Source organism: Spermophilus citellus (assembly GCF_964194105.1).
Source record: "Spermophilus citellus genome assembly, chromosome: 4".
Classification (NCBI taxonomy): Eukaryota; Metazoa; Chordata; class Mammalia; order Rodentia; family Sciuridae; genus Spermophilus; species Spermophilus citellus.
In genome coordinates, this window is record NC_138185.1 from 171,983,417 (window position 1) to 172,004,986 (window position 21,570).

Sequence of the window (21,570 nt, forward strand, 5' to 3'; positions counted from 1 at the left end):
GGCTCAAGCGGTAGCGCGCCCGCCTGGCATGCCTACGGCCCGGGTTCGATCCTCAGCACCACATACAAACAAAGATGTTGTGCCCGCCAAAAACTAAAAAATAAATATTAAAAATAAAAATATTCTCTCTCTCTCTCTCTTTAAAAAAAAAAAAAAAAAAGAATCCAGTATCTGGAATCATGGCTTCCTGGCTTTAAATCATAGCCACTTAACCTGGACAAGACACTTAACTTTCTATGTGAAATTATAACAGTAGAATCTTTTCTAGAGCTGTCATGTGGATTAAAGTAAGAAAACAGCATAGTACCTACCTAGAATATTATAAATACCTAAATATTATTATATCCTTAATTAAAAATAAAAACAGAACTCTCTTCTATGCCTCCTTCTAAAAAAATAAAAAAAAACTTTAAATATATATTTGAATGTTTAAACTTACCACTCTATACTAATGCTATGCAGCTATTACAACCACAGAATGTCTAGGCAATATTTAGTCACTGTCCATTTTTATAAGTAGCTCCTACATAAATCATCAAGCAATAATAATAAGAAATTGTTTTTAAAATGTTGTATTTTTTTAAATTTATTTTTTAGTTTTAGGTGGACACAATATCTTTATTTTGTTTTTATGTGGTGCTGAGAATCGAACCCAGTGCCTCACGCATGCTAGGCGAGCGCGCTACCACTTGAGCCACATCCCCAGCCCAAAAATGTATTTTGGATAAGAGTTGTGACTCAGTGGTAGAGTACTTGCTTAGCATGTGTGAGGCACTACATTTGATCCTTAGCACCACAAAAAATAAATAAAATAAAGGTATTAAAAAATGTTGTATTTTTAAAAAAAAGGATGTGGGGAGAAGAAGTAACTGATGGCAGCTGGGCTAGAAAGAACTGTGGAATAGAGTCAGTTCACAAAGATAAACTTCAAAAATATCTGATATTAAATAATAAATATCTGATAATAATAGATAACTTCTAGAAGTAGCATAGACATCTTTAAATTCTTAGTTTTGACAGTCCATAAAGTAAGATTTATAAAGATTCTGGTTTTGGGTAGACATGCTTCCTATTAATAGACAACACTATTGGTATGGGAAAAATTTACTATAACACCATTCAGAAAATCTTAACACAATTTAGAGTAATTGTTGCAGAATATGTGTGGAAGTCTTCAAAGGAAACGCTATTGTAAAGACAGACTGGATTTAGGATATTTTTTTTAGTTGTAGTTGGACACAATACCTTTATTTTATTTGTTTATTTTCATGTGGTGCTAAGGATCAAACCCCAGGACCTCGCATGTGCTAAGCAAGCTCTCTATTGCTGAGCCACAACCCCAGCCCCGGGATTTAGGATTTCTACATAATTGATATTTTCATTTTTATATTCAAATAGTCTTTATTCTGAGCATTATTATTTTCATGTTTTACCTCTGGAAATATAATAAACTTATAGGAATCATTTGTTTACAGTAAACAACAAACCCAAATTGATAAAAATCTTAAACCATTAGCAATTTGACAGTTTGAGAGAATGTTAAATTTAAGAATTATCTCATAGTGAATTCAATAACAACAATGTTTACAAAATGTGATCCTAGAAATTCCTGTTACTTGTTAAAAGTGCAGATTTATAACCAAGATGATAAATTCATTAGGTATGAGATGAGGCCTCAGAATCTATACATGTGTTACATATGAACCCAGGTGATTCCTAAGATTAAACAAATTTGGAAAACACTAAATATTAGGCAAGTTTGGGGAACTCTAAATACTACATTAGAAGTGTGTACTACAGAACTAATCACTCTATTAAACAAATCCCATGGTCCTACAATTAGCATCAAATCCAGGTTTTAAATCTACTCTTTTCCAAATCTTATCTATCTACAAGATAGTTCCATTTTTGCAAATTAGATACAATAAAGCAATCAGATGTCTCTTTGATCTTTTTTTTTTTTGAATTTTTAATATTTATTTATTTATTTATTTTAGTTCTCGGCGGACACAACATCTTTGTTGGTATGTGGTGCTGAGGATCGAACCCGGGCCGCACGCATGCCAGGCGAGCGCGCTACCGCTTGAGCCACATCCCCAGCCCTCTCTTTGATCTTTAATGTATTTAAAATGAGGAAACAAAGTTTCAAAGCAGTTAAGTTACTTACACAAAATGTGAATATTATTATTAAATATCAATTTGGGATTCAGCTGGGGTCTTCCAGACCTATACACTGACTTACAACATACATGCTGACTTTATGGTAGAGTAGTTATCTCTTTGTTGACTATTAGCTTTGTGCAAACCAGTAAATTAAGCACACTTGGTTAAGTCAGGCATTCATGATTACGACAGGTTGTGGTAGGTAATCAGAGGGAACTAATCTTTGGGATCAAGAATCTGAGAGTAGAAGAAAAATAAATAACTGAAAAACCATTATAAAAGATGTCAGTGCAAAATGTTATCACAAAAGAGGTAATAGTTAATCTTGTTTAGGGAAGGCTTCTCAGAAAAAAACAAATGAGCTTCTTTCATAGCTGAAAAGGGTGTGATGTAGATTCCAGTTGTCATGCAGAAGAAATAATATGTGCAAGTACAAAAGATGGGAAACACTACTGAAGGTAGTCTGATTTAACTGGAGCACAAGATACAAAGAGGAAAGTGAAAAATGGAGCTGGATAGGTATGCAGGAACCAGATCATTGAAAGATGCCCTGAATGAATTTTGTTAGTCAAGACAGACAGTTCTACAATGTGGAGGAATGGACTGTAAGTGAATTAAACTGAAACTAGGGAGAAAACTAAGGAGGCTAAGTAGGTAAGGAATGAGAACAAGTGTGAACTAAAGTCATGGTAGTAGGAATCAGAGGAAATAGAATCAGGACATATTTAAGGGCAAGAAATTGAAAATTTTAAAATAAGGATCATATTCATGTACAGCTTTTAGAAAGGTAATTATAAAGAATAACCATCACAATTTGTTATAATTCATTCACAATTTAATAGTTTTATTAATCATAAAAAATCACATGCAGTTCCCACTCCAGATAGACCAGAGTCCAAATAGATAACTTACTGCTAAATTTTTTCCTGAGAAGTGATGTTATAAAAAATTATAGGGATGGGGTTGTGGCTCAGTGGCAGAGTGCCTGCCTTGCACATGTGAGGCACTGGATTTGATTCTCAGAACCACATTAAAAAATAAACAAAATAAAGTCTAAAAAAAAATAAAATTTAGAAATTTCCAGGGCTTGGGGTCGTGGCTCAGTGGTAGTGCGCTTGCCTAGCACACATGAGGCACTGGGTTCAATCCCCAACACCACATAAAAATAAATTTTTTAAAAATATATTTTTTAAAAAATGACACCATGTTAAAAAAAATTTAGAGATTTCCAAGTTAGTTCACAAAATTCTTAACAAAATACACATATGAACATACCTAGTTCACATGTATCTATATGAACCACAAGTTCATTTAAAAATAAATTTAGCCAGGTGCAGTGGCACATGCCTGGAATCCCTGTGACTTGAGAGTTTAAGGCAGGAGGATCCAAGTTTGATGCCAACCTGGAAACTTAGCAAGACCCTGTCTCAAAATAAAAAAATAAAAAGGACTGGGGATGTAGCTCAGTGGTATAGCACCCTGGGCTCACTCCAAAGTACAAACAACAACAACAACAACAAAATATAAAACAAAGCAAAAAAAAAATTAACTTATAATAACTAGTAGTTAACTAGCTAAATGTTGTTTTTAAGGGAAATTGTCTTTTGTGATGCTTGGTGGTTCTCTATTTTGTACATTACAATCATCTAAAAGCTTTCAAAATTCTGACAGTGAGGTATTAATTCATAACAACTAAATTAAGCTGTCTGGGTAGGGAAGCCAGGCATAGGAGTACCTATGGACTTAGAGGGAGAAATTAATGATTCAGTTAGATAAATATTTTGTTTCAAAAATAATATAACATTTACCCTTGCCTAAATAGCCTTTTAAGGATAACAACAAAAATTATAAATCTGAAAATACCTGCTATCATTTTTGATATCATTTAAAAATCATACATCTTATAAATCATGTTTATAGAACATTAATAGATACCTTCACTGGGGCTTTGTTCAGCAGTATGAGAGTTTTTATTCTTTGCAGAAGAAAGTCTTGTTGAACAAGGTTTTGATCCAAATGTTGGAAATATGTCTGACCTATAATGAAACAAAGTAATTTCATAAACATTTGATTTATAGTTGTTCAATACTCATATAATACATTCTCTACTCTTTTATTAACTCATTCAACTTTTGAATAATTAGGCAGCAAACAAATATAAAAAACAATGGCTGCTACCAGTTATTGTTCCTTTTTTGTGTATGGTGCTGGGGATTGAACCCAGGGCTTTGTACATGAGAGGCAAGCACTCTATCAACTGAGCAACATCCTCATCCCACTATCATTAAAAAAAAATATATATATATTTTTTTTTTTTTTTTTGTAGTTGTAGATGGACAGAATGGTTAAGCATCTCTGGGTTCAATCCCAGGGAGCGGGGGTGGGGGGTGGGGGTGGGGATTCAGCCCATAAAGGAGGATGTGGTCAACTCCCTTCTTACATAACTCAATATCTAAAGAGAATAATTCTTTGAGATGATTTAGGAAATACTGAATTCTAAATGCTGCCATTTTATAAAGTCAACTTTTCTTCCCAAATAGGTTTCAAATTATTTACATGATGTTGCAACTGTAGGAGTACACAATATTTAATTTCATCTTCATGGAAGACGAAGGAATCACTTTAGGTCTAAAAGCTAAATATTTCCACTTAGAAAAAAAATTCTAAGCACAAAGTATGTTGATATTTAAATTTAAAATGTGAAGGAGAAATTCATGAGTTAAAACAAGTTTCTAAGAATAGGACATAAAAATACAGTTTAAGGGGCTGAGGTTGTGGCTCAGTGGTTGAGCACTTGCCTGGCATCTGTGAGGCACTGGGTTCAATTCTCAGTACACATATAAATAAATAAATGAATAAAATAAAGGTCCATCAACAACTAAAAAATACATCTTAAAAAATACAGTTTAATCTATGAATTGCTAAAAAATAGTATCTGTTTGTATTAAAGTTATTAAAACACACCTCTTCTTTGATTATGCAGTCTCTACCTATATTTGTCAGAGCTCCAGTTTACTGAAGTAAAAATAATTTTAATTCAATTTAATTTCAAATATTTACTTCTAATAGCTGTATATAAACAATATTCAGGTTAAAATGAAAAGAAAATAAAATGTTATAAGAATATGAAATGAGAATTTTGGAAAACTGTTTAGCATTTTCTTTCTTTCTTTTTTTTTTTTTAAAGAGAGAATGATAGAGGGAGAGAGACAGAGAGAATTTTTCAATATTTATTTTTTAGTTATCAGCGGACACAACATCGTTGTTTGTATGTGGTGCTGAGGATCGAACCCGGGCCGCATGCATGCCAGACGAGCGCACTACCGCTTGAGCCACATCCCCAGCCCCAGCATTTTCTTATATAAAATATATATCTACCTATGTATCTACATAAAAAATTATATATTATTTTATATAATTATTATGTATTATATAAAAATATATCTACTTATGTTGTAGCAATTCTACTCTGGGTTTCTGTATAAAATAAAACGAGAAAACATTCTCTCAAATTTCACAATAGGATCACCAAGATGCCCAGAAATAAGGGCAGGATTACTGTTTAAGACTCAGAGTTTGTAGAAATGATATGAAAAAATTGGTTCAATTGTTATGCTGAAAAAAAAAAAATTACTGTTTTTGTGGATATCCAGGACTCTAATTCTAGCACTAATGCTACAGGCAGGGAGACTTCTGAGAGGGCTATGGGAACTGTAGTATGAATTCCTGAGGAAATAAGAAAAGGGAAATAACAAAATAAGAAAACCATGAGATACAGTTGGGTAGATCTTATCCTCAAATTAGAGGAAACTGGTGCCAAGTTTCAAATGAAAACAGTAATTTAAGTTAACTGGCAAAAGAAAAAAAATTATCCAGAAGGGAGCTAAAGTAAAAAGAATAGTAAGATAAATGTTAGGAAGGTGGGACTGGGGTTGTGGCTCAGTGGTAGAGCACTCGCCTCACATGTGCAAGGCCCTGGGTTCAATCCTCAGCACCACATTAAAAAAAATAAGTAAAAGTTATTGTGTTAAAAAAAAAAAAAAAAGACATGTTAGGAAGAACAACTGGGGCTATGGGGAATAGAGCCTATACTAATTTATGTACTCTAGATTACAGCTGGAATTGTGTTTCCTTTTCATCCCCACTCCTGAAGTGTGAAAGTCCTGAAGGTAAACTTTCCCACTGGATTTTAGAAGTAGTTTAAAAACAAGAAAGGAAAAAGATTTAAAAATTTTTTTCCAAACATAATGTTAGGGGTTTAGTTCACAAATCACAGATGAATACTGTTTAACATGTACATTATTCTCTTTCCCTGGGGAGTCGTAGACAGAGAAGAAGTCAATGATTCTTGGCTGTAAACTCCACTTTCACTGTAAGAGCTGATGTTTGGAGAGGAAGATCGAGATGGGGAGTCCATGTTCAAATCAAGCTTCATTGCAGAATCAGGGCTTTCAATGTCAGAAGTGCTGCCAGTCAGTTTTGCTCTTTTCTTAGCTGCACTATTACGAAGAGACCTAAGAGAGCTCTGCATCTAAGAAAAAACAAAACCAATTAACGTCAAGAGATTAATAGGAACCCTTATATTAGTAATAGTTATCCTTAAATTTTAAATTCCATTAATTATACCTAGGTAGATGCCCCTCAATCTCATATTAATGAGATGGATGCTAATACATATGCATACAGTATAAAAACACAGAGTTCATCATTTGAATAAAACATCCTACTAGGTTGTAAGCTCCTTGTGAGGAAGAATCTCAGTTATTATTCACCATGATATTTTTGGTAGCAAGCACAAGTCTAAATATACTGCATTAATTCAATTACTTAATAAATCACTGAATCAGATGGTAGATATCTGAGTTAAAGTCAGAGAGGTATAGTTAATCTTAGCTAACTGGTATGCTGATGTAGCTACTTACAAGTTCCAGAAGGTTAACAAAAAGATAAGCAATTTTCTTTTCTTTCTTTCTTTCTTTTTTTTTAAGAGAGAGAGAGAATTTTTTAATATTTATTTTTTAGTTATCGGTGGACACAACATATTTGTTTGTATGTGGTGCTGAGGATCTAACCCGGGCCGCATGCATGCCTGGCGAGCATGCTACCGCTGGAGCCACATCCCCAGCCCAAGTAAGCAGTTTTCTAAAAAGTATGATGTTTATATCTAGCTAATAGTGTTAAGAGTTTAGAGAACAAATCATGGTATATAACTTCTAAAGCTAACATTTTTAGAAATGTAGGGTTGAAACAATGAGAAACTAACACATTAAGGATGGGAATAGAACTCTGAACCAATTAAGGAATACAGAAGTATGTAACTGCTTTTATATTTTAATTCATAAGGTTAAACATTTAATGAAAATATTTGCCTTCAAGTAATGAAAATGTCCATAAATTTATTAAGTTTTCACACTTGAAAGTCAGGTTCAACAAATACCTTAATGGACTTATGGCAGTGCAGAACAGTGGGAAAACAAACAAACCATAATGTAATGAATCTGGAGTTAAATGACCTGGACTTCTAGCCCTATGACTTACACTTTGACCTACCACAAAGTGTAGACACAAAACATCTGTGAGCCTCTTCCAAAAACCAAACACACACACAAATATATACTCACACACACACAAATAAAACAAAAATATATGGTGCTTTGTTTAACTCAAAGAGATACTATTAAGCAAAGTAATAAAAGTGAAAATGTTTGGTATTTTAAATACTATAAGATATATCAATATGTATTAAATACTCTAAAATGTATCAATTTCAAAGTACAAATGCATATAGAAGTAAAAGTTGCTTGATATACTTTCTTTTGTGACACAAGAATACTATTCTACTCCAAAAGTTGCATGATGTCTCTTTTTAAAGTCAACTTACATCAAACATCTTAAAAGCAGGCTAAATTAATACTATAAAATGCCATGACTTAACAGTTTCTGTTTACATATATAATACAAAACCATTTCATATTTTGACATGAAATCAGACAAAGTGAAATGATAAAAAGGAAACATCTATCAAAAATTACTCTGAATTGAAACAAATACAGCAACCATATTCCTTCTGACAAAATTACCATGTATCATATTGGCAACATTTTAAAACATAAATGGACTGATCTAGGATTCAAAAGCGAATATACAGGGGTTGTGGTTGTGGCTCAGTGGTAGCGCACTTGCCTGGCATGTGTGAGGCACTCATGCACTTAATGGACTTATGGCAGTGCAGAACAGTGGGAAAAACAAACAAACAAACCATAATGTAATGAATCTGGAGTTTATATACGTTGGATTCTCAGCACCGCATATAAATAAATAAAAAAATAAAGGTCTATCAACAACTAAAAAATGTTTTTAAAAAAGTGATTATACAATATAATCTCAATTTAATGATAAAAAAGTTTGTGCATATGCACAAAGTTGAGGCTCAAGAATGTCCACTGCAGTATTGTTTGCAATAGCCAAAGACTAGTAATAGGACAAAATTAATTGTATAAATATATCATAAATAAATAAAAACTACAGTGATGGGGCCCGGGTTGTGGTAGAGCACTTGCCTATCATGTGTGAGGCATTGGGTTCGATCTCTGGCACCACATAAAAATAAAACAAATAAAAAATAAAGGTATTGTGTCTATCTACAACTAAAAAAGCATTAAACAAACAAACAAACAAAAAAACCTAAAGCAATGCATAAAACATTAATTAATGGTAATAGTAATTCCCTCTGATGAAGAAGAGGGAGAAATTAGATTGGGAAGGGAAATATATTTTACTCATTCAAAAAACAGGAAAGAAATATGACAAATTGTTCATTGAGAATAACCAGTGCAATAACACATTTCTATGTAATTATTCATAATTTTAATGCAAAAGGAGTAATGTATGCATAGAAAAAGTACCTGGTAGGAAATACAAAAGTATGAACAGTAAATTATTCTGGGAGGTAGTCTGGTGTAATGAATTTTCTTCCTAATAATCCACTGTATTCTCACATTTTCAGTAATGAAATATTTTTACAAATAAGAAAATAAATATGGGATAAAAAAGTACCTGATATTTTTCCTGCAACTATAACACTACAGAAATTATAAATTTTTAAAATTATTAAAAATGATATATGGCTCTAACCTCTTCTTGATCCAAATCTTTATCCCTGAAATTTAATTCCGAAAGATCAATTGTAAGACTGTCTTTCTCATTCTTCCAGATGTCATCAGGTTCCTTCTTTTTATGTCCCACTGTGCTTAAATCAGCTTTATCTGGCAAAAGGTTTATTCCTCTTGGTATGGGAGGGACAGGCTTCGTCCCATTTAGGCCTCGTCGGGAAGATGGTGATCTCACCAAGGCAGGTATAAGTTGAACTGGATTAGGTTTTTCTGGAGAATTTTCTCCTGCATGAAAAGTATGTATTTTATTTTTTTCCAGAAACAAAAAGGCATTATAGTCACAAATATCTGGAATACAGCGTTTAAAAATAAAAAGGCACATCACCATTTGTCCCAGCTATCTCACTCCTTGGTTTATACCCAAAGGACTTAAAATCAGCAAACTACAGGGCTAGGGTTGTGGCCCAGTGGTAGAACACTTGCCTAGCATGTGGATTTGATTTGATTCTGGATTTGATTCTCAGCACTGCATATAAAAAAAAAAATTTAAAAAAAGGTCCATCAACATCTAAAAAAATATTTTTTAAAAAAATCAGCAGACCATAGTAACACAGCCACATTAATGTTTATAGCAGTTCAATTCACAATAGCCAAGCTATGGAACCAACCTAGGTGCCCTTCAATAGATGAATGGATAAAGACAGTATGGTGTAAATATATACAATGGAATATTACTCAGCTCTAAAGAATGAAATTATGGAATTTGTCAGTAAATGGATGGATCCAAAATAAATAAAATGAGATGAAATAAAAGTATCAGTGTCCCTTATTAATATAACAAAAATGAACCACCTGAAATTTTTTATTACATAAAAATGTTACGTATACCAAGTTAAATTGTTATTTATCATCACAGAAATCATCATGACTAATATTTGTTATGATCAAGTCCAAAATAAGCTAGAAGGGCTGCTTTTTTGGTATGATATAATTGTATAAGCAATATCTGAATGATTAGTGTCTATAAAGCAGTAATACTGGGCATTGGGGAGAATAAGCTATATAAAGATTCAGCAGTGTTGTTCGGGATCAAATTCAAGGCCTCCCACATGCTATGCAAATGCTGTACAGTGAGCTACACCATAAGCCCAAAGTTAGGCAACATATACTGTTCATGTTCATTAGAAACCACTATTATTTGCCTGGTTCTGAAAAATAATTTTGAAATGGCAATAGAAGAAAAGAAATGAGGGTTGGGGTTGTGGCTCAGTGGTATAGCACTTGCGTAGCATGCGTGAGGCACTGGGTTTGATCCCCAGCACCACATAAAAAAAAAAAAATAAGTAATCAAACAAAGGTGTTGTGTCCATCTACAACTAAAAAATTTATTTAAAAAGATAAAACAAATGATTATTTCAACTGAATTTTATATACATACATTTGATCTATTAAACATACTTTTTTTTTTTGGTACTGGCAATTGAACCCAGGGGCGCTTCACCTCTGAGACACATCTCCAGCCCTTTTTAATATTTTATTTTGAGACGGGTGTTGCTAAATTGCCTTGATAAGTTACTGAGGTTGGCTTTGAACTTGCAATCCTCCTGTCTCAGCCTCCCAAGCTGTTGGGATTACAGGCATGCACCACGCCTGGCTTATTTATTTATTTTTAAAAAAATTTTAGTTGTAGTTGGACACAAAACCTTTATTTCACTTATTTATTTTTAAGTGGTGCTGAGGATCGAACCCAGTGTCTCGCACATGTGAGGTGAGGGCTCTACCGCTGAGCCACAACCCCAGCCCCACGCCTGGCTTATTAAACATACTTTTAATATAATATTTGATCTTACAGAGAAGACAAAGAAATTAATAGAAGGCTAAGGTTGAGTGTTAAGAAAAAGTGATACAACTGACTGAATATGCGATAAACTGACTATGGTTATAAACTAGAACATTAGTGTTATGGGGTTAAAGGTAGATCATTTTACCTCAGTGGCTTGAGACAGAAAAGCATGTAGAACTTTTTTTTTTTTTTTAATATTTTTTAGTTGCCAGTGGATTTTTTTCACTTTATTTATTTATATGTGGTGCTGAGGATTGAACCCAGAATTTCACACATGCCAGGCAAGTGCTCTCACTGAGCCAGAACCCAAGTCCCGCATGTAGAACTTTTTGAGATTAGATTTGTCTTGAATGAATTGATATGCTAATTTCAAGAATTTGGAATGGGATATTACTAAAAAAAGTTTTGGTTTCTAACAATTAAAAGAAAACCTCTATTCAAAATAATTTTAGTATATTTTATAAGCATTCAATAAATGTTGAAAAATGAATGACATTAATTACAGTGAATAATATGCATGATATTTTATATTTGTAATGCTAAAATTTATTAGTAGGCTTTGAGGCAATATACATTATTTGTTATTAATAGCCTGGTTTTGAAAAAAATTTTTAAGTGAGAATAAGAAAAGATATGATCATTCTAACTGAATTTTATATTATATATATTTGATCTTTCTTAAGTACACTAGTAAATATTTTTCTACATATTGACTAATTTAGAGAAAACAATTTATCGGCTTTTAAAGATCTAACAACCTTATATCAAGTACTAATTTAAACACATAAATAAATTTAAACAAAGTACAGATTTTTACCATCATTTCTACTTGTAGGGTCAGATGGTTTTTGGCTGATGAATATTTTCTGTGGACTTGGTTTTGATAATCCTTCAAAGCTTTTCAGAGGCCAGGAATTTGAGAAATTAACAGGATTATCTTGAGACTTCTTTGGAGATACAGTAAGAGGAGATGCATGCTTTGGACTAGTTCGAGGTGATGAGAGAGGATAGGATGGAAGGATGAAGGCTCCTGAACTTGGATTTGGACCAGAGTATGATGAAGTACGCTCTGTTTGACTACCAAATGTTTGCAGGGTCTTACTGCCAAAATTTAGGCTAGCATATACTGTAACAAAGAAAAAGAAAATATGTTATTTATACTTACACATCTCAGAGTTTAAAGTTTTTTTTTTCTTTTTTCATTAAGATTTTCAACCCATCTGGTATTTGTATTTTTATATGGTGTGAGGTAAAGATCTAACTTAATTTGTGTTCAACTATTTTGTATCTTCTAATATCAAATTTCCTTATGCTATTAAAATTGTCTAACCTTTGCGGCTGGGGTTGTGGCTCAGGGGTAGAGCACTTGCCTAGCATGTGTGAGGCACTGGGTTCGATCCTCAGCACCACATAAAGTAAAATAAAGACATTGTGTCCGTCTATAACTAAAAACTTAAAAAAATTGTCTAACCTTTGCATATTAATTTTCTTCTTGTCAAATTATATATACATATACACATATACATATGTATATATCACATACACACACACACAGAAAAGTTTCATCTTCTTAGGGAATTGTTCTTTTTCTCATTAAAAGGATATTCTAGTGCTAAAAATGGTTTTAGGTTTAGTGTGCATAGTCTCCCTATCAACAACAAATTTACACCTGCTTTTCTTTGAATATCTTTTCCATGCTTTACATTTCCCCAGTCTATTCTGATGTATTTTAGATGTGGCTCTTAAAAATGGCATTTCAATAAAAGGTAAAAATCTGGCCGTGCGTGGTGGTGCACACCTGTAATCCCAGCAATTTGGGAGGGTGAAGCAGAAGAATCACAAGTTTGAGGTTAGCCTGGGCAACTTAGCAAGACCCTGTTACCAAATAAAAAATAAAAAGGATTAGGGATGTATCTCAGTGGTAAAATACCCCTGGGTTCAATCTATAGCACCACAACAAACAAATAAATAAATAATCGAATCTCCATAATTAAAATAATTAATCCTATCTATTTATATTTACAGAATTATTAATATGTTTGGTTTTAATTCTACCATCTTTTATCATTTATTTATTTAAACTTGGTGCTAAGAATCGAACTCAGTGCCTCACACGTTAGGCAAGTGCTTTACCACTGAGCTATAGCCCCAGACCTCTACCATCTTTTGTGTGTGTGTGTGTGTGTGTGTGTGTGTGTGTGTGTGTGTGTGTCGGGGCGGGGGGGAGGGGGAGGCGGTGCTAGGGATTGAACCCAGGGCCTTGTACATGCAAGGGAAGCACTATACCAACTAAGCTATATCCCCAGTCCCTCTTTTGTGTTCTTTATTATGTTCTTTATTACTTTTTCTTCCCTTTTATTAGTATTTTCTTTTTGTTCTTCAACTAAACCAAACTTCTATTTGTAATCTTTTATGGGTTCCCTTAAATTTTCCTTTAATGTTTTAAAAATGATTTTACATGACAGAGACATAGCTTTATACTATATACTGTAAATGAAACAAATAATTTTGAAGACCTATATCAAGATATATCATTCAACTTTTAATTCACATGTGACATGGTTAAGACCTCTCCTTCCATCACCAAATCTTATTTGGGTGGAAATGCAGACTTAGGTAGTTACAGATTAACATATAAAATAAAAAATTTCAGTTTCCTGATTTCAATTACAGTGCTTTATTAATAGGTTCTGATGCTTTTGAAGCAGTGTTTTATTATAAATTTTAGGAGATTTAAAAATATTTCTCACAAAGAAATCAAACATCAGATCTTTTTTTTTATTGCGGGGGGAGGGGCGGTGGGTACTGGGGATAGGCCACTGAGTCACATCCCTAGCCCTATTTTGTATTTTAGTTAGAGGCAGGGTCTCACTGAGTTGCTTAGTAACTTCGCTGTTGCTGAAACTGGCTTTGAACTCATGATCCTCCTGTCTCAGCCTCCTGAGCCACTGGGATTACGGGCATGTGCTCAGATTACGGGCCCTGGCTCAGATATTTTTTATGTATATAAATAGATTCAATACCATGCAACATACACCAATATTGGGAGCACTACAACATTTAAAACTGGGATGAGAACATGTATATGATTTGACATCCATTCCCCAAGTCCTTCAGAGATCCTATGAGGAACATAAGTTGAGATGATGCAGTCCTGAGAGAATTTTTAATATATAGCCAACTATTAAGTTAAATTCTATTACACTTAGAAGAACAGGATATCCCTTTATACTTCCTGCTCTAATATATATTCTGAGAGGTTACAGAGAACCAGAGTCATTACACAGATCTGAAAATACACTAAGAGTGGAGGTATTTTCAGAGGTAATGTATCATTCAGGGATGGCCTAAACAGGAACAGATAAGCAACACAGATAAGCAACACAGTGAATCTTCTTGGCTTCTACTAATCAGGAGACTCAGAAATATTTCATAGTCAGATTTAGGAAATACTCATATCATTAAGAAAGATGAACTAAACTATTTTTTTGTGAATTAACACCACAAAGAAAAAATTTAAGAAGTCATATAGCTCTTTTGGGTAGGTGGTGAGAAACATAGCTAAAATGTAAGTCCTTTATTAACTAAATCTTCTTTATTGATTTCAAATGATCATTTCTTTTTCATAACAAATACAGAAACATATTGCTATGTTTCAATAAAAATTAAAGTATTTCAGTTGGCGTGGTGGTGCAAGCCTGTAATTCCCAGTGGCTGGGGAGGCTGAGACAAGAGGATTATGAGTTCAAAGCCAGCCTCAGCAATGGTGAGGTGCTAAGCAACTCCGTAAGACCCTGTCTCTAAATAAAAATACAAACAATAGGGCTGGGGATGTGGCTCAGTGGTTTGTTGTCCCAAATTCAATCCTTGATATCGCTCACCCCCCCCAAAAAATTAAGATATTTTCAGCTGGGCACAGTGGTGCATGCCTTTAATTCCAGCTACTTGGGAGGCTGATGCAGGAGGACAGCAAGTTCAAGGCCAACTTGGGCAACTTAGCAAGACCCAATCTCAAAGCTATAAAGTAAAAATGGCTCAATGGTAGAGTACCCTTGGGTAAAATTCCTAGTACTGGGGTATGGGTATTGAGGATTGAGGGTAACAGGTAAATGGTAGAGACCTTACTCAACATATGTGTAGGTCATAATAGATTCCCAATCACCCCAAAAAAGAAAAAAAAATTCTAGAAATATTTAATTTGATCCTACCTCTACAGAATAATTGTTAAAGGTATTAATTAGCAAGAAACTTTAAAATATATTAAATCTCAAAATTCATGTGGCTGACACAACCAGTCTCAAACCCTTCCTTTTCTTCTGTATCTTGCTTCTTTGTTGAAATAATAGCTTGTTAGGAAGTTAGAGTTCCAAACAGTACACATAATCATTTCTAATAACCTTAAATTTTAAAGCTGTTGTGGAAAAATTGTCTTCATACAGTATTATTTATTTATTTAAAAAAAATTTTTTTTTAAATATTTTATTTTTTAGTTCTCGGCGGACACAACATCTTTGTTGGTATGTGGTGCTGAGGATCGAACCCGGGCCGCACGCATGCCAGGCGAGCGCGCTACCGCTTGAGCCACATCTCCAGCCCCATACAGTATTATTTAATAAATAGTGTTATTTTTAGATACTTGCTCATTTCCATTGTAAGTTTCTAAGCTTTTTATTTATTTTTATTTTTTATTTTTGGGTACTGGGGGTTGAACTCAGAGGCATTTGACCATTAAGCCACATTCCCAGCCCTATTTTGTATTTTATTATTTAGAGACAGGGTCTCACTGAGTTGCTTAGCACCTTGCTTTTGCTGAGGTTGGCTTTGAACTCACAATCCTCCTGTATCAGCCTTCTGAGCTGCTGGGATTACAGGCATGTACCACCGTGCCCAACCTAAGCTTTTAATTTTAATCAGTCACATTTATAACAAGATTACAAATGCTAACATTATAGATAAGTATTATTAAAAAATCTTATTAAAATATAACATACATTTTTATTGTGATGATTAAAATTACACAAAGTAACATAAGCTAGTGTTGGAAATCATTCCAAATATTTATAAATCATTTGTTTCCAAATAAATCTAGAACTTATACCTTTATCTGGATGACTGTTAGTTGTCCCCAGGAACTGTAAATCAGAATCCACACTGCCAGTTTTACCACATATCTGTGAAAATCCAAGTTGTCCACATTTCCCAGGAAGATTCGTCTGGTGAGTCCCAGTAGTACCTTTTAAAGGAAAGTGGGGAAAAAACACAAAAGTAAAGTAAACTTTATTCCATGAATACATCAAATGTTGGTGTATACTGGTGAAAAAAAATAGTAATATAAGTACAGTAAGTTAGGCAAACAAAAAAGTCAGATAGCTTTGGGTATGGGTAAATCTGAGAAATGGCAGGGGTTTAAAAGGACTGAATACAAACTGGTAAAGAACAAGGAAAGGAAAGGTATTTTAAAGAAAACACACAAAGGCAATTTCTTTCTACTCTCTCCCTTTTCTCACCATGGAATGTTTCTCCAGACCTGGCTCCCCTTCTTCCTGGTATCTTAAGGATGCTTACTACCCCAAAAAGTTCCTACCACAGAACTCTTCTACTTTCTTTCCTAACATAACACATCCTAAGCTCATCCAGACATTTTATTTCTGCTTGAAAATACTATGGAACTGTATTGCATTAAGGTCCATAAATTGTCCTAGAAGAAATAATACCATGTCCAAACTTTGTCCAAAATTTCCAAAACTGATAGAACTTGGATATTGAATAAATATTTTTACCTTCTAAACCGTTTTACCTTCCCACTAGTATCATTTTTGTCATCACATTTACATTTTTTTGTTTGTTTGTTTCATAGAAAAAAGAATAAGGGCTGGGGTTGTGGCTCAGTGGCAGAGTGCTTGCCTAGCACATGTGAGGCACTGGGTTCACCCCTTAGCACCACATAACAAAATAAAGCATTCTGTCCATCTATAACTACAAAACATCAAAAAGAAAAAAAGAAAGAAAAAAGAATACAAGCTTATTAACATACACAGGAAAAATCATAGCAGTGTGATTACCCTAATGTCTCATTTTTATCTGAAGACTAAATTTTGAAATTCTTCTCTATTCTCCTTATCTTTTATATCAAAATATCATATTTTCCTGATTTTATTCCTTACAACCTTGTCACTCTAGCTTCTTTTTCTTAATAATAAAAGAAAATCTCTATTGCTTCTTAAGGCTTACAAATGTAAGTTCAATATAAATATAAATGTTACAAATATAAGTTCAAATTTTTGAGTATTCAAGGGTTCCTTGTGTCCCAATTTATCTTTCATCATCTAAAATGAATCTTGCCTTGATACAACTCTCAGAATATCAAGTCCATTCCTAATATAAATATTCATGTCCCTCATAGTTCCCTTCTAACTGCTTGTACCACATGAATCATAAATGACTTTTCCTTCTTTTATAGCCCATGGCAATGACCATGTCCTCTGAACTACCATAGCAATATTTACTCTGTGTAACACTTAGGCAATTAAACATCTTTCCAGTTGCTCTAGTAGAACATTCTTAAAGCATTTTGATTCTTCTTCCTCACACTCAATATCCAATCTACCAGCAAATCATGTCAACTTTACCTCTGACATATAATCAGAATCTAATCACCTTTCACTATGTTCATTGCTATTTTAGTTCTGGTGAAAGTTTCCATCAACTCTAACCAGGATCATGACAAGGGAATCTTAATCAGTTCTCCATTTTTGCCTGTGTCCTCATTACATTTATTTTAAATATGAGATCCAAAATGAGCTTGGAAAACAAAAAAGCAACTGATGTCACTTCTTTCTTTAAAATATCTCTCATTCAGAGTAAAAGTTAAAGTTCATTCAATAGCTCAGTGGTTCTTATATTTAAGGACCTTTATTATTTCTTTAATTTTTTACTTCTCTTCCTCTTACTCATTTCATTCCAGGCATACTAGCCTCTTTTATCTTTCTCATGCATGTCCCATGTATGTTCTTATGCAGTTACTCTGCACTGACTGTTCTCTATTCCTGAAATTATTTACTCTTCTCTCTTGGTATCTATTAGCTTGCCCCAAATATTGTCATCTGAATATGGCTATCTTCCACTGTATTACTTAAAACAGTAGTCCATATTCCACTTCTCTGTTTTATTTAATTTATTTTATTTTTTAAATGTTTTTTTTTTTTGGTTGTAGACGGACACAATATCTTTATTTATTTTTATGTGGTGTTGAGGATTAAACCCAGTTCCTCACACACACTAGGCAAGCGCTCTACCACTGAATTTCAATTCCAGCCCTCTGTTTTATTTTTATCCAGCATATATCATCATTTAATCTACCAAATCTTCCATTTAGAAATGACAACTTTATTAGGTTGAAAGTTTCTCCTCTCCTGTTGACTGCTCTATCCCTGGTATTTAGAAAGTCCCTCACATAGAAGAACTCAATAAATGTGAATGTTTCGTTAAGTGAATATTGTCTTACTTTGTTACTTTAACAGAATTCAGTAACAAACCTTTCATGGTCTCATGAACAATAATTTCTTTCTTTCTTTCTTCCATGGCCTTGTGCATATGAGGCAAGCACTATGCCATATGAGCTATATCCCCAGCCCAAAATAATAATTTCAAAATGAACATTTTTATCAGATTTTTAATAAATATTTATTGAATCTGAATTTCCTATTAGATTATAAGTTCTTTGACTCCTCAAATGGACTATGAATTTTAAAGAAGTCTTTAACTTGAATATGTTCATCACCTGCAACTTTTACTTACCAGCAGCACACACAGGAAGGGAATCTGAGTTAAAATCCCGACTATTCTGAAACAAGTTTCTTGATACTCTTTTTCTGCTAAAACATAAATCATCATTGACTGGCATTCCTTGGGAGGGCTTTAATTTTGGAGATGGGATGAGATCATATGCTGAAAACTATGAGAACAGAATAACAAATTAGCAAATATGTATTTAAAAATGTGACAAAACAACTTAAACCCAACAATGAAATTCAGATAAAAAAAATATTATCAAATATACAGTGATAGAAATAAACATCTACATACAGTGTAATATAATAATACTTTTCTTTCTAGGATAGAAAAGCTAATTTGTTTCTCTTTCTTTCTACTTCACTTCAATGCCTTTCTGTACTTTACTTTCATATAGTATGTATCTGGCAACTAGAAAGGAGAGAACACAAATGATGAAAAAGGTGAAATGACAACTTGAATGAAGAATGGAGTTACCTCATTCTGCAGCATAATCTTTCAAACTATGCCATCTGAGAGCATTAAACAATAAATGCCAAACTGAAGGTCACTGAACAAGCAAGCATCCATTATACTGTTCTCACTGAAGCAAATTCATTATCCATATTCTGTAGACCAAATGTAATAAAAATGACATGGTAACCTATGTCATGGTTCCTTTAGGAAATTTTCTTCTAAGTCTCTTGGGTGAAAAACAAGTACATAGGGGCTAAAGGTGTAGTTCAGTGATAGAGTATGTCCTTAGCATACATGAGGCCCTGGGTTCAATCTCCAGCACCACAGAAACAAATAAAAAAACCAGTATAATTTTTTATATATGTCTTTGTGGAAACCTTGTGGTTTCCAAGTCCTTTCTTATAAACCCCATATGATGTTTAAGGTACAAAAGTCCCAGGATACAATTTTGAAGTTATATCTAATCACAATTAAACAGCTCGTGTTTCCATGTTCAGAATTCTTCACATTGACAATCTCCATTATTCTGGATCATTTCACATTCAACATGGCTACAAAACATTCGGAAAAGTGAGTAAACTGAAAAATTATACTATCTATATATGTACCTGGAAATTACAGAAACAATCAAATCTAGACATATAGTGAACTAAAATCCTTGTAAATGTGCTTCTTTGTGAACTTTGCGAGTAGCAGATAGCAATGAAATATGGTAAAATTAAAAATACATCCATTTGAAAAAAACTTTGAAAGTTTTTTAGTCACTTGAATACTACTACTGTTTAAATTTTTAAGATTTTTGTTTTAGGGAAATATAGAGGAATATCTGTATACCAATATTCATTAAAAGATTGTTTATAATAGTGAAAAACTGTGCCAAAATGTCTATCAACATAGAATTGAGTATATATGACTCTTATCATTTTAAAAAAGCTGTTAACAGTGCCCTTAATAAATTAATAAAGCATGTCCATTACTTGGTATACATTTTGTCTCCCTGTAATTTTATTATCTAGATTATTTTCCCGTTAATAAAGATGACTCTCTTAAATGTCTAAAAACATTAATGTCAAATGTCAAACTCTAAACTTGCTTCATTCTGATGTCCAACTTTTAAAATCTATCAAAATATTACTGATTAAATAGATCAAATATGAAATAAGAATGAAAGGTGTTTTTACCATATCTTCAAAATTTTCTGTTATTAAACATTCTGTTTGTTCTTAGCTCTGAAATACGCAGCCTTAACACTGAGAGTAGATATGCTTTTGAGTAGTTCATTTAAAAAAATATTTTAGGAATTTGAGCTGCTTCAGCCACTCAGCACCTCAGACTTTCGGCCGCTTGTAACCAGGGCTAAGCCGGGACTCGGTCCCTTCCTCGCCGAGAATGCTGGCCCCCTAATTACCTGTCCCCAAACTTTCCCTCAGCCGAAGCGTCGGCAAGGTGGTCCGACGGGCAGAAGTGCGCCCTGCTGGGGCACTGCTCCTTCTGGCAGCTTCGCAGAACTCGTGAAGGACCGTGTCATTTTGCCTTCTCCTGGGCTTCTGGGTGGATCTTCACCGCCATCATAGGATTGCTCACCACCTGCAACCCTGAAAACCCACCAAAAACCACGGTGGTTGCGGGGAGGAGCGCATCTTGAGCACCCTGGTGGATTTGAGCTGTAGGTGGCAGGTGTTCTTTTCCCTGGCGTCTTCCTCGGAGGCTGGCAGGATGATGAAGAAATGATACTGATGATAGGAAAGCAATTCCCTTCAACCAACTCCTGTTTTCCTGAGAAAGCCCGTGGAAGATACAGGAGGCCTCTTGAGTACTTGTTGCCTAGAGTGTGAGCCTTGAGATGACCATGAGTGGCCAGCCACTAACTGGAGAATGAATTCATAAAAGCTCCATGTTTCCTGCTAGTTAATGAGCTGTAATGACTGCTGGGGAACTCCATTGGGAGAACACATTCCCGCGTAACTGCAGGAAAGTCAAAGAACATCCGAGAAATAAAAACCTCAGTTTTGCAAACGCACAAGACCTCTGTGTTCTCTCATAGAGAAGACTTTTTCTCATCTTTCTTTCTCCTGAAACACCTGGAGTGAGGAAAACCTTTGCAGTGGCCAAGCAAGAGACCCAGAGCCTATAGACATTCAAGGGGTGTGGTCTCTGGGAGGCCCCAAGCGAAGGATTCTGAAGGAAACTTGAGTAAACACAGCG

The 21,570-nt window shown here is 34.0% G+C and overlaps 1 protein-coding gene across 3 annotated transcripts in view; it reads right to left on the minus strand.

Annotated features, from left to right (window-relative positions):
- Positions 1 to 21,570, minus strand: part of TOGARAM1 (TOG array regulator of axonemal microtubules 1) — a 98,348-nt gene that overhangs the window by 38,134 nt on the left and 38,644 nt on the right. For 2 of the 3 annotated variants that reach the window (XM_081292175.1, XM_081292174.1), the window contains exons 2-7: positions 18,916 to 19,072; positions 16,217 to 16,351; positions 11,936 to 12,244; positions 9,298 to 9,560; positions 6,462 to 6,694; positions 4,099 to 4,199 (exon numbers count right to left, since the gene is read on the minus strand). In XM_081292175.1, coding sequence (XP_081148301.1) covers positions 4,099 to 4,199; positions 6,462 to 6,694; positions 9,298 to 9,560; positions 11,936 to 12,244; positions 16,217 to 16,351; positions 18,916 to 19,072 — 1,198 coding nt within the window. The remainder of the gene's footprint in view (positions 1 to 4,098; positions 4,200 to 6,461; positions 6,695 to 9,297; positions 9,561 to 11,935; positions 12,245 to 16,216; positions 16,352 to 18,915; positions 19,073 to 21,570) is intronic. The other variant, XM_081292176.1, reaches the window with a different exon arrangement.